This window comes from Falco peregrinus, chromosome 2 (assembly GCF_023634155.1).
Source record: "Falco peregrinus isolate bFalPer1 chromosome 2, bFalPer1.pri, whole genome shotgun sequence".
In the NCBI taxonomy this organism is placed as follows: Eukaryota; Metazoa; Chordata; class Aves; order Falconiformes; family Falconidae; genus Falco; species Falco peregrinus.
The window spans coordinates 39,224,859-39,239,324 of NC_073722.1; the positions used below are offsets into that span (position 1 = coordinate 39,224,859).

A 14,466-nucleotide genomic window follows, 5' to 3' on the forward strand; every position below is an offset into this window, starting at 1 on the left:
GAAAAGCTGTAATTTTTAAATGCAAGAAAAAGAAAAGTTGGGACTACCCTTCCAAAACCAAGCAGAGAACGCCGTGTACAAAGACGACCATTTGACAGAGGAGGAGGAATAGGAGAGTGCTACTGTTAGCTTTCTCCTTGCCAGAGCTGAATTCACTTGGCTGCGTTTTGCATTTATGAGCCGTACAAACATTTCACTGCTAATGCACTGGCTCAGAATAGCTGAACCTCACCGAGCATTTTTAAGGCATTTCACTCTTCAAACAGCCACAGCTTTCCTCTTCAAAATCCCCGCATTCATGTCCTCGTGCTTGGAAAAGGACCAAAGCTTCCCATTTCCTCATACCCAGAAGGTTGTGAGCGCATTGAGTGCCTCAGTCAGTAAAGTGCCAAGAAGCTAATGAAGATAAAAGTGTCAACACGTAGCAGTGATAACACACACCTTTCCCATGTAGCTCTTTTGACCATTTTGCAAACAAATTTGGCAGTTACCGGCAGGCCCGCATTCGAAAAGCGAACGCGCAGCAACTCGATGATATTAAACTTATTGCTGCTCTGCAGAAGTGTCATGGGATGACAGATTGCTCCCTGCACATCAATTGGATTCAGAGAGGTTCTCAAACTCTTACGGGTTAAAAGCAGCTCCAGCATGAATCAGAGTCCCAGTGGTAAGGAGATCATCGATATAAGGGATTATGCAGATTTAAGAAATACCCTCGGCACCCGAAAGTTTTCAGAATGCAAACTACGTCAACCCTGAAAACAAGAGGCACTGCATCATGATGGCAGGAGGGACAAAGCCAGGGGGGTTTAACAGACAAAAAAAGATTGTTTTAATAGGAGAGAAGCATCAGTCATTGAGTCTTACTTCATTCAGACTTTCTATCCAACCCATCCATCTTCAGTGCCAAGAGATGACAGGACCACCTCACTTTTTCCCCCCAGCCCAGTATATCAATAATGCCCATTTCTACCCCAAACAAATGACTTGCTAGAATGGCCCTTTTCCCTAAACTGGCTTGCCAAGCCCCACAGATGCCTCAGTACCTGCTATGGTCAACTTGGCCCTAGTGGGGCCCCCTCGAGAGGTGGCCACCGATGGGTGGAGCCTTTCCCAATCATCTTCCCCAGGAGCCACTTTGTCATTCATGGCTGGGGACCATCTGCGGAAGAGGGGACTGGGCAGGGGGGGACTGTTAAGCCAAAGACGGACACAAACGGGTGCGCACACAGGCATACTCTCCCCACACAAACCCGAATGCAAATTCCTTCACCCTCGCAAAACGCCTCTGTGGGCATTATCTGTGAACAAAAGTCCTCGAGGCGGGCGGTCTCTGCATCACTGCTCTCTCTGTTAGCACCACCTGCTTGGCGTCAGCCGGGAGAGTCGCCGAGTTATCTTTTTGCCGCGTCTGCAGAAGCCAACGGGAGCACAATGGACCCCATCGGCCAGGGTCAGGCATGGCTTTCTTTCTCGCCCCCGTACCACCAGCCCTTTTCACCTCCACCATCTCCAGGACCCCGGCGCACTCAATAAGGAGATGGCTTCGAGCGCAGGGAGGAGGAGGAGGGGGGAAATATAGGTCTCTGGCGTAAATCACTGACGCCGTTTCCCCTCCTCTCCCTTTCCTTAAGACCTGATGGTCTTCAGTCACACATCTTAAAAGAAAAACAAAAAACAAAAACACAAAGACTTACTTGTCTCAAGTCGATGAAGGCCAACTGCAGCGTGTCCCCTTGGAACCCAGGCACTGGGCCGGATCTGGCAAACTCTGTGGGAAAGAAAAGAGGATAAAAAGCGCCTTTAACTAACCATGGACAGGGAGATTGGCAGACGGATGACAGGGAAGACAAGAGAGGCTGGGGGAGAGGAGGACCGCGCTTCTAAGGAGTCATGTCTCCCTCCCTTCAGCGTCTTTGTTCGCCCTTCAAAATTCGTGTCATCAAAACACCATTAATTCCACCGTCCTGACAGCAAGGAAACTGTACTAATTCGACCTGAAATTTATTCCCATGAGCCGTACTGGGCTTCAGAGTATTTGTTTTGTGAATGGACAAACAGCTCGCCGAGAAGAAAGGGGGGGATGGGGGTGGAAAAGTTTTTCCTCTCAACACAATAAAATCTTCAGCTGTGAAACTCTTTTCAGTTCCGAAAGCTATTTATATTTTAGGGCGCTGAAGGAATTTTCTAATTTCACGCCTGTCACCAGGCTCCATAAGCATTCTTCAAAAAAATATGCCCAGCCACATCATTAATTATTCGGCAACAGATTATTTGCATTATCTGGTATGGTGCGCTAATGCCAGCACACAGTCACCCCAAATGGGAAGAATCACGGCCATTATGTGGCATATTTATTTATGTTGGATGAAGACATCTGACAACTGAATAACATTGGCTTCTAAAGGGAAGAGAGTATTTCCAACGCCACATTTACCTCCATCCAGTGTAATCTGGGCAAAATTTCATACTTAAGTCATTTATTTTTCTTCTAATCCATTATTTAAACCAAGTCTAAAATCACTGAGGGGGACTTGAATGAATCCACATCAGAGGACCTTAGCTCTTCCATGCCATTTAACAGCTTTTGCTTGGTAGCGCTCACGAAGCCAATGACTGCACACATTCAAGTGTGTCTTTTGAAGATATGCCTGAGGTTGATTTTGCCCAACTTCACTTAATTTTCACCCTCTTTAGTTACAGAAGTAATGGCTTTATCTCTGCTCTCCATGCAACTTTTCATCACCAAGGGGACCTAATTTGTGAAGCCACAAGTCAACGTCATGAAAGACTCAAGAGGGAGCTTCTGCCTTCGGCTGAATTTTGTTGCTCCTGCAGACACTGAAGATGCTGCACGCTGGAAGGAAATGTTTTCTTGAGATGCAACCACACACGATGGCAGAAAGGAAGAAGGGAGGGAAAATATACACCAACATACAGATTCTGAAGTTGTAGATGGCCCGTTATCACCCAACTATTCTGGTTTTTACCACAAAGGAACTCAACACAGCTCCTGCAGCTCCACAAAGCTGAGGATTAAGGATGGCTTGGCAATAAGGAAGGAGGATTTTGCCTTCTATCTCCATGACTACACAGAGGTACTAACAGACAAAGCCTGTCCTGTCCTTAAATGCTAAGCATAATCATTTCATGCCAGATGGTCTTCTCCTTGACTTCTCCTTCCAAAAGTTATCTCAATTTTCAGGCAAATGACACAAAACAAGGAAAGCAAATCATCTCAGTCCTATTTTTAAAGACCTCCTACAGCAGCCCAGTCCCCCATGGCTCTAACGAGAACAGACTAATAACTTAGACACTGGATTCAGCCCTATTCCTCAGCCATCTTATTTCTGGAAACCAAAGAAGGGTTATTTGTCAGCTTCCTTGCTCCACCTTCCATTAAAATCTTTGGATGGAGAACATCCTTCAATACAGACACAGGTACCTCCAGGGACACAGCGGCCAGTTTTCAGACAGCCACAGCTTTGCTTTTTCATATTTTCTGATGCCAGAAGAGCTCTAAGATTAAAGCCATCGCTCATCTTTGCTGCCATCAGTCAAGTGACAACTTCTGCTGTTCAATAGCAAACACGGCTGTAAAATCATTCCTTTTATCCAGCATTACTACTAGAAATGAATAATAAAAAATAAGAAGAGAAAGTATGTATGTGACTGTTGGCATTTGGGTTCTGGATTGGAAAAGTGTGACTCGAAGCCAAGAGAAACCACCCGTGGTTGTGCCTGCAGACTTTGCCACTTTTCCACAGGATGGGACTGGGCAGAGATAGGAGCTGCTCAGCTTCCAGCCAGTTTCACTGACCAATGCTGCAATGTTCAGGCTGCAAACAGTCCAAAGTGAGTTTACGTTTAACCCTCAAAACCTGTTTTAATTAATTGTAACCGTAAAGGCATTTTAATGTACGTTTGCTATAAAATTTGACTGCAGCTTGCCTGAGCCAGCACACACGCAAGGGAGGACTAACACAAGCTTTCTGACTCTGATCTGCAAGGGATAAATCATCTTTACACATTTGCTCTACACCCCACTGTCTCATCTGGAAAAATTATCCCCAAAGCCACATCAATCCTAAAACACCCCCACTTTGGAAAAGCACGTACCTGAGAAGCTAAAAACATTTAGATGCGAGAAACAGCATTTGAGCATCCCCTTGAGAGATGAAACTGCCCTGGGCAGCTCAGTGGCGCAGGCGTCCCTGCGTTGAGGTACCCAACAAACCGGCTGAACCATTATGTCCTACCCTCTAAGGATGGGGTCACATCATGTTACCGATTATATTTGGAGAAACCCTGGAAAACAGAAACCCTGAAAGGACTGCAATGAAAGAAAAAATTCTATTTTGGATTAAGGGCTTCCCAGCTGCTAGGGATCTATTTAGAAACACACATGGAGTTGTGAAATTTAAGATCTTCCCGAAAGCATGAATTTCAAAACCTCATGAGAAAATGCCTGTGACTGGGTTTTGAATGTTTTCACAAGACTGGTGAATTTATCACTACCATCGTCTGCTCATGAGCAACCCAAGACAGATTTCATCCCAAGACACGGTTGCTCATTAGCAGCTCACCTTTAGCCATCTCTTCCTCAGGAACTGTATGGGAGGAAGGCTGGGAGAGTTATGGAGTGATGCTACTCTTTACCACGGCACATTACAGCAACGGTAGCATGGTGAACCAACATTTGCTTCAACAGTAATTCTCAGCAAAAAAACCCAGATTGGAGTCTCTACTGCATTAACAGAGTACTTGACATCCAAGAAGTGAAATGACGTATGAGATCATATTATTTGTCTTACAGAAGAAATGAGACCGGGAACACGGCTCAGACACTGGAAGAAAGCTGCTACAGCACTCGGCTGCGAGGAGCACGAAGAGGAATGAATGCAATGCTTCACCCCACGGTTGTTAGAAAAATAGCCGTACCTTCTGAGCACGAAGAGGAATGAATGCAATGCTTCACCCCACGGTTGTTAGAAAAATAGCCGTACCTTCTGTAATCGTAGGTCACATTTTACATACCAATGCCACAAACTTATTTTGAAGGAGGAATGAACAAAGTCTTAAAGAAAAAAAGAAACAAAGAAGAGAACAGAGCTTTAGAGGAAAGACACAGCCAGTTCTTCTTGGTTTTAATCTCTTCAACCAGATTTCAGGATAATTTTCTCGGAACAACCAAGCACAGTGCTGGCCTCAGTACTGTCGGGTTTGTTTATTGTACTGTCTCCACTACCAAGGCAAGTGGCAAACATAGCAAGCCACCTACAGTACAGCCCCTTGAGCAGAAAATCACAAGAGAATAGAGCAGATCAGTATGCGGCTGTTTGTACAAAGCATTTAGCCAGGCTAAAGGTTTGAGAGACTTGTGTTCAGGCCAAAAAAGTAATGTCTTTGCAAGGTCTACAGGCTTGGGCCACCCAGGGCAGGTCACAGGGGGACTCTAACCTCTCTTCCAAAACATTTCACTGATGAAAGAATCAAGGAACAGGAACCGTTAAGCCCTTTACAATGAACAAAGAATAAAGAGTTCAAACGCACACCAGAAAAAGAGACATCCACTGTAAATTAATTATACAGAACGGGGGAATCTCTTTTTGTATACCCTACACGGCTAGGCACACAGGGAGAGAGCCTTACACATATTGTGCAGTTCAAATGAACACAGCTGGCGACTTCATTCCTCAAAAACATCATTTTGAGGGCAAGGCTTTCTCTGAATTACACGACACCGCCAGAATCCATGACGGCAGACCTGCAGGACTGAGGTTACAGCAGCTCCTGCTGAGGGGAACCTGCACAATCTGCTTGCAGTTGCATCAGCCATGACCAAGACTTTGTATCTGGGGAACAGCCATCTCGGCACTCCTCAATGGAGGATGTAGGTCTCAAAGTCATCTTCCTTAGACAAACCCTTGGAAGACTATCTTAGAAAAGCCAAGCATCAGGATCTCTTGAGCCTTTACCCAGAGGCACATAATGACACCTTGAGGAGGCACAAGCAGAAGAACAAATCTCTGCGTGGACTCTGGAGAAGCTGGGAAGGGAATAAAGGTAAGACATGATGGGTAGGAATTAAGGCAAGAGGAACAGAGAGAAGATCCCAATTTCCATATTGAGCTTATACTTCACCCACACCATTCCCACACAGCCCTGCTTTGAAGCTGTTCCCCATTATAGGCGAAATTATCAAAGCTCATTCCCATCTGGGGAATTCCAGAGAGCTGCGGGGAGAGGGAGGAGTTATCCAAAATACATTGAAGTGGGTCAGGTTAAATAAAAATTTCTACTCCTCTCCGTCATTCATTCCTCTGATGGAACAAAGATGAGCCTGGAGTCCTGTTACCACATAGAAACGAGTGGTCCCAGGGGCTGTGATGGTTTGCTGACAGGGCTGAGGAGCATTTGCATCCAGAGAGGCACTTATCACGGAAGCACCACTAGATCTTTTCAAGTAAAAGAAAAGGAAGCTCTTCAGAAGAAGTTATATGAGATGCGTGCCAAGAAATTTGGTCCCTGCCAATCCGTAGGACAGGTTTACAGAATCAAGTTACAGATCTACACAGGTTCCCAAACCCATAATCCAAGACGTACAGGGGAAGTCTCTTAGTAGATGTCAAGTTCTCAGCTCCATTAAAATACTAATACTAGGAAAAGTGGAATGTGGGCATCTCACCATTAGCTCATTCAAGCCATAAAGGCTGACAAGCACCAGTCGCTTGTGTCCACAATGGGCGGGGAAGGGAAGGGGGGTGGCAGAGCTGAGGAACTGTGTGCTCTTAAAATGGATCAAACAAAATGAGGAGTGGAAAGAGGCGTCTTCTCTTCCTAGAGTTGCAAAGGACTGTAAGGATGAGTAAATAAAAATCAGTGGGTATCCTGGTAACAAAGGAGAACACGGGAAGGTGTTGGAGATGGAGGATATCAAAAATGGTGCAGCAGAAGTTGGAGAAAAGAGGGCAGGAAAGGCTGTGATGCCACTGTGGGGTTAGCAAAGTTTAGAAAGAAGACAGAAGAGAAGGAAAACAGAAAGAGAAATACTAAAGCTAAAATGCTAAAGGAGACAAGGTGATAGATTATAGGACAGATGAAAGCAGAATATAAGGCAAAAAATCAGGTGATGGTTAGAGAGAGCAGAAGCAAGCAAGAGCTCTCAGCTCAGGAGCAAAGTAAAAAGGCTGGAGAGTTCATTTCTCTCTGAGGTCATGCAGACTCCCAGGATTTGCTCAAGTCAGACTTGCAAAGACCACTTAGTAGTGTGCCGTAGCAGAGTTTAAATACTTCCCATCCAAAACCAAAAAGGGCACGGTTTTGGTAGCTAATTGATGGGGAGTCATGCGCATCTCCTCCATGCATATTTATATGCACTAATTCACCAGGCATCGCTCTCTTTGCCACTGCGAGTACTTTGCAACCTCTAAGAAAGGTCAGCGGAGGGAAATGAAGGCAGCACTAAATAAATTAATGATATGCCCAGGGGAATAAATTCAGGGTGAAATAAGGGAGGATAAATCTAAGTGTAGGAAGGTGGCACAGCCGTGGACCAGAGGCTCCCCCTTCCATGCCCTCTGTCACTCGGCGCTCCAATAATTCACCCTTCCCATTTCAGAAAGCACGTACGGCTGCACTTGGAAAGCAGCTCTGCTGTCAATACAAATCACCCCACTCCATTTTAACAGCAGTAAAATGCAAAGTTTTGTTTCCCAGTGAGAGCTGACTTTTGACAGGTGAAGAGGTGAGAAGGAAGCGATGTGTTCCTCTCATCCTCCAAGGGAATGGCACAGGTCACAGGAACCACAAGCAACAGGCACGTGTGGGCGAAGGACCAGACAAACAAAGGGTCTGCAAGCTCCCAGAGATGAGCTGAACTATATGCTTGTGAGGACATCACGATCTGCTTGCTCCTCACTGAAAAGGTGTTCTTTCAAGCCATCCATGCAGGCAGCTCGTGCAAACTGCTCAGCCTTCTATTTAGGACAGTCAAGGACCTTAATGGCACTTTCATCAACAGGTAACAGCTTTCTAAGCTGCCAAAATCCATGATCCAGTTCAGTTATGTGCCTGTACACTAACTACACCCGCACGCCCTCGAAGCTCAGCGCCCTCTGCCCAGAACCGCTGTTTTTCTTGCTGCTCAGCCCTGCTCCGGGTTGCAATGTTCCAGGATGCAGCATCAGTGCATGACCCCGAGCCAGCACTATGGAGGAAAGGCAAGGGAAGGAGCTGTGTTTGCTCCTGACGCACCCAATAAAGCGTTACTGAGTGCTACGATGAGCTGAAATTTAGGCAAGAAAAGTCACCAGGAGGGAAAAGAGGGATGCTTAAAGAGTAGGAGTATCTGAGCGTGCTGCAGGGAAGGAAAGCAGCCTTGCCATGGAGCACAGCATCCCCAGAGCGAGTGCAGCAGACATCTACGAGGCTTTGTCTCGGACCTCCCAGCAGCAGGAGACAGAGGAACAGCAATCCCAGCCCATGGTGAAGGAGCAGTGATATGGCAAGTGCCCCAGGGCATGGCACGCACCCGAGCCAGCCCAGGGGGTAAGATAACCAGTTTTCTGAGCAAGACCTGGCTCCAAAACAAAGGCTGGCACCCCTTGGTTCGGAGGACACTACCTTCAGGCACTGCAAGGCAGGTGGCAAACCAACCCTGCTCTTCCATCAGCTTCATCGGCCACCCACACACCATCATTGACCGCTGTCACCCCAGCCTGCGAACTCCTACAGCTCTTAATATTGCAACATAAGGAGTTCCTACCAACTGTCCAAACCACAGCCATGGTCCTTTGACACCATCACAACCCAGGACACATGTGATGTAGCTCTGCCTGGCATCACGGGCTCATACAGGACCTCTCCCCGGCTGCCGCCACGGGTGAGGAGCTCACACGCACGCAGTTGCCACCAGCTCAGCCAGCACAGAACCACCACTGGCTGCACTGACGCAGCCCTACAAGCACTATGTCTCCGGAGGATCTGCAGCTTTAATTTCTTTTAAACAAATACCATTTTTTAACCATACATCCAAGTGGCACAGAGAGGCACCTGACTGAGCCGGTGAGCCACTAATATAATAAAAAGCTATCATGTATTGCACGACTTGAAGAATCACAGAATGGTTTAGGTCAAAAAAGACCCTTAAGATCAGCCAGTCCAACCATTAACCCAGCACTGCCAAGGCCACCACTGAACCATGTCCCCAGGCACCACAGCCACATGGTTTTTGAACACCCCCAGGGATGATGACACCCCCGTCCCCGGGCAGCCTGTGCCAGCGCCTGCCAGCCTTCTCGGTGCAGAATGTTCCCTCACACCCAATCTCACCCTCCCCTGGCGCAACGTGAGGCCGTTTGCTCTCATCCTGTCGCTGGTTCCTGGGGAGCAGAGACCGACCCCCCTGGCTACAGCCTCCTGCCAGGCCGTTGCAGAGCCACCGGGTCCCCCCCAGCCCCCTTCTCTCCAGGCTGACCCCCCCGCCCCCCCAGGCTGGTGCCCCAGCCCCTGCCCCAGCCCCTGCCCGGCTCTGGACACGCTCCAGCCCCTCAGGGTCTGTCTGGCCGTGAGGGGCCCAACGCTGAGCCCAGGGTTCGAGGTGCATGAAGAAATCAGCATCAGGGGCATGGAGATTTCTCTCCTGAGGTGATCTGCTAAACCCCTTCCTTCTGTCATTGCAACATCTCCTTTTCTCCCCCAAAATTCAAGTATTGCTGGTGCACTGTGACAGGATGGATACCAGCAAGCACATAGTGCAATATCCTAAATTCAGGAAGTTTGTCCTCAAACCCGCTCTGCTCACCTCTAGTGCCATGCACGCCAGCCCCCGCTGGGTTGCAGGTTGGAAGAACATCAGGCAGCCATCTGCACGGCGCCAAGCCCACAGCCTGCGCTTGAGGGAGAGGACTGCTCTGGTGTGGTGGGCAAACCCCGGCATCTTACACAAATAATGGGATTTCCGTGTGGGAAAGTCCTCAGAGCCAGACAACGCAGCCAAGAAGGAGGTGGCAAACGACTGCACCGGGCCCTGTATCGGCACATTTTGGCACGCTCATGTGTTAGGCTGGAGGAATCCTCAAACTGCCAGAGACATCTGTGTTTCTTATTGACTGCCCCCAGGAGTGGGCTGACTGAAAATTGGGAGTTTAATGAAATTTTAAATATAATTTTTATGGTGCTCTTAATTTCTCATAAAGCAGCAGTTAAAAGACTTTAGAGATTATGGAACTGCTTATTTTATGATCTAAGTATTGTAAAAACAATCTGCCTCAACCACTGCTGGAACCAGTTACATAGATGGGAAACACTTCTGTAGGAGAGAGAGCAGCCCCCTTTTGTTTTCCTCTTTTGGTTGTAATCTCCAAATCTGGGTGTTACATTTGATTCCCACTAACTCTGAGGTACAAGAGAGAAAAAAGAATTATATACATACCAGCACCAGGAGGTCCAAAAAAGAGCAGAGCAGGGGACTGGGCTACAAGGCACACAGATATTACAAAAAGCACATTGCACACAGTTAAATCTTGGGTTACAGATGTACTCTGGATGACAGCAAGCCCATTTTAAAAAGCAAATGCCTACTCTGAAAAAAGCATCACCTCTTTCATTTACAGGTTCACAGGAATATTTGTGTTAGGTGGGGTTTTCTTTCCTCTCCAGTTGTCTTTTTTTTTCCTCTTTTCAAGTTGGCTTGTTGGGCTGGAGCCAGAGCTCACTTCTAAATGGAGATATAATTAGACATGTCCTACTGTATCTTTCAATTCATTTAACCTCTATGCCTTATTTCACTTCAGTTTTAAAAAGGAGGTGAGGGAATCTCTCTTGACCACATAATAAAAGAGCTATGCAAAGCCAAGAAACAAGAAAGAGTTACAAGTAATACCTGGCCAACAACAGCATTTTAAAAATTACTTTTGCCCTTCGCTGGACATCAGCTGTGCCATCCCTGCACACGCATCATTGTAAAGCTGCACCAAAAGATTTTCCAATCTCTAACACACACCTTAGGAAACAGGTTTTTGCTGAGCCGGGGGGGAGGATATCCACAGCATCACAGAATCCCAGACTGGTCACAGTTGGAAGGGAGCTCTGGAGGTCACCTAGTCCAACCTCCTGCTAAAGCAGGTTGCACAGTCACATCCAGGTGGGTTTGAATGTCTCCAGGGAAGGAGACCCCACAGCCTCTCTGGGCAGCCTGTGCCAGGGCTCTGCCACCCTCAGGGTAAAGAAGTTCTCCCTCACATTCAGATGGAACTGCCTGTGTCGCAGTTTGTGCCCCGTTGCCCCTTGTCCTGTCACTGGGCACCACTGGGAAGAGCCTGGCCCTGTCCTGACACTGGCCCTTAAGGCATTTGCAGACATGGATAAGATCCCCTCTCAGTCCTGTCTTCTCCAGGCTAAATGGGCCGGCTCTCAGCCTTTCCTCGTAAGGGAGATGCTCCAGTCCCCTCATCACCTTTGTAGCCTCCGCTGGAACCTCCACAGCAGTTCCCTGTCTCTGGAACTGGGGAGCCCAGCCCTGGCCACAGCACTCCACCTCAACTAGTGCCTTACGTCTCCTCAAGGGCTTTGCCAAGCCGGAAGCTCCAGCACCACTGTCTCACCGGGGGGGATAATATCCCAGGGAAAGAGCTCACACCTTCCCCAGGTTTTTTTAAATTTAAAAATCCAGCACATGATTTTTGCAACTTTGCAGCCCTGCTCTTCCTTGCCTCTTTCACATCAAAAATGCTGCTGATGTATATGGGACTATTCATAAGACAAAACATGCGAGATTTGGCTCATAACATCTATTTAACTTACTATTTCTCCCCAGTCCTCCAAAAGCTTTCTTTTTGAAGGTCATAAAACCAATAAACTGTACATTCAGTGCTTTGAATGTGCAAAACAAGCATGTTTCTGGGGAGGGGGATGTATAGTGTATGGCCTCGTGCTTCCCCCGAGCACCACCCGGGCTTGCAACTGCCTGGTGCCAAACCTCAGCCTGATGCAATGGTTCACACAGCCTTTGTATGCTGACAGGACAACAAATTATTTATAAATCAGGAAATATTTAACAAACACAGAAGTCTACAGAATTCATTTACCAGTGTCTTGTTTTAAGCCTAAGCCACCACGGTTTTCACCTCTATAGTTGTTATCCATTGCGTGTATAAACCCATTTTCTTGTAACACATATCTACTCTAATATGGAGCAAATTATCTGTACCACCTTCAAACCATGGTTAATACATGATTAAGTCCTTCATTAATTTGCCTCATCACTCTCTTAACCAGCTGATACCTTTGGCATTCACCAACAAACTTTAAAAAAAGCCTAATAAACTCTGGGATTGAGAATCTGAAGCCCCATTCCCACATCACAGAACTCTGGATGTGCTCCAAACAGCTATAAAATCCTATTTTAATATGATAAGTACACAATCAAGCTGCTAAACTAGGTAAGGCTTGGCCGTCTGGGGAGGGGAAGAGGGCTGGAGGCAGAGACATGAAGTCAAATATGCAACTGATATAATAAGGATGCGGAGATTTGCACCTGCGCTTTCCAAATCTAAAAAACAAAACAAACAAAATAAACCCCAAAAAACCAAACAAAACCCTTGCAAACTGAAATATGTTTTCTGAATATACCAGTTCACTCTTGGGATCGGCTTTTCCTAAAATTAAAATCCTGATGCATTGCTTCTCAAAAATAGAACTAAAATTATTCCCAGTGTCAGCAAAGTCAGCAGACAAACCGCAGGGATGAAGGAACACATTTTTGCTGCCGAAAAGGAAGAAAAGGACTTTGTCTGGGTTTACTGTTCTTGGGGCTGACAGTGATGGATAGGAAGGTTACAGCACCAGCATCTGTCTCCATTCCCCTGCCCGCACTGGCATCTCGGGCTGGGGCTCGGGGGAGTGGGTCACCTCTCGCGCTGCTCAGGTTGGCATCACCTGCTCTTCAGCTTCTGAGTGCTCCTGGTTTTGTCTCACCAAACAATCAGAATTTAAGGAATCATGCTTTTAAACTTGATATTAAACTTCATCCATTTTACTTAGCATCAGGGGCTTTTAGGGAAGAGCTGGTGCTTAGTGACCCACGTTGCTGATGGGGCAGAAAACTGCAGGGTTACAAGTCTGTTTGCAGCCAAAAGAAAAAAGGAGGAAACTATTATTTATGACAAATGCTTCCTATTATTCTCAGCAACATCACCTGTCCCTCTGCAGACACCGATTGGGAACACAGCTGCTACCGGTGCAGCCCTGAAGTGCTGATGGGACACAAATTAGCAAGAATTTAGGGCTGAAGTCATTTCTGAAAGAAAAATAAGGCATTGCTTACATGATGACATATGCTATAGCTGCAAATTTAGGACAGGATTCATTAAACAGGGATCCTTCTCCCAGGCTTTCAACCAAGTGCTGGAAATTAGCAAAAGGACATTAAAAAATTAAAATACGCTCCCTACGAACACCAGAAATCTTACTGGGTGATGTTTCTCAGAAATGAATTTAATCTCACTATTGATGGGTACAGCTGAACTGAAACACAATCAGCAAAACGTTTTATAAAGCGCAGAAGAATATTTTTTTAAGTGCCAGATGATAATGAAATCAACACAACTGATTTCATTGAGTTATCAGAGACAGGACAAGCAAGCTCACTGCTATTTTGGCTCCAATAACATTCACATGGAGGCCAGGGAATATTTTGCTGTTGACATTATTGGAAGCCACATCGGGACAAAAAGCATTTCAGAAGACTCTGCAGTAAACAAGTTTATCAGTATCTAAACAAGATACATCCCAATCTCCACCTCAACCAAGAAAGCAAAAAAAGGTGGATATTTGGAAAATAACTTCCCCAAAATACTTTACCAAAGATTTCCTGAACTCTTTATCAACAATATCAAGCTTTGTGTTTTCCATAGCCACGGTCCCTAATCCATCACAATATTAACCGCAATAATAAATCCATCCCACTCATAAGGGAGAGAGGTTCCTGTGCAGAAGTGTGTTCACCCTGATACAGCTTAATTATAAAAATGGGGGTGGGGTGGGGTGGGGTGGGGTGGCGCGGAGTTTTTTAACCCTTTAATTAAAGTAGGATAACAAGCAACTTGAGGGAAACCTTAGGATTTCAGAGCTATATCAGGTGAACCAAAATGAGCAGGTTTGAGAGCAAAGCCATGGTCCCGGCATCGCGATGCCCCACATACATCTCTGAACAGATGTAGCCACTTTGTCACAAAACATCTCTTTTACTTAATAGTGATTTTGCAAGAAGGGCTCGCTTTGAGAAAAAGATCTCTGCAGCAGACAGGGAAGATGAGCAGCTGTGGTCAGGAGAGGACCAGAACTTCTTAAGAACATAAGCCGGTGACCATTTCCAGAAACAGCCATATGTAAACTGATTTCTCTTAGCCTCCTCTTTTATGCACTCTGATCTCTCCTATTTTTAAAATATTTCATCTCAAAAAG

General features: G+C 46.3%; 1 protein-coding gene across 3 annotated transcripts in view; it reads right to left on the bottom strand.

Moving 5' to 3' along the window:
• EXOC6B (exocyst complex component 6B) overlaps positions 1–14,466 on the bottom strand; it is a 311,652-nt gene that overhangs the window by 73,393 nt on the left and 223,793 nt on the right. For all 3 annotated transcript variants that reach the window (XM_055795537.1, XM_055795536.1, XM_055795538.1), the window contains exon 20: positions 1,698–1,771. In XM_055795537.1, coding sequence (XP_055651512.1) covers positions 1,698–1,771 — 74 coding nt within the window. The remainder of the gene's footprint in view (positions 1–1,697; positions 1,772–14,466) is intronic.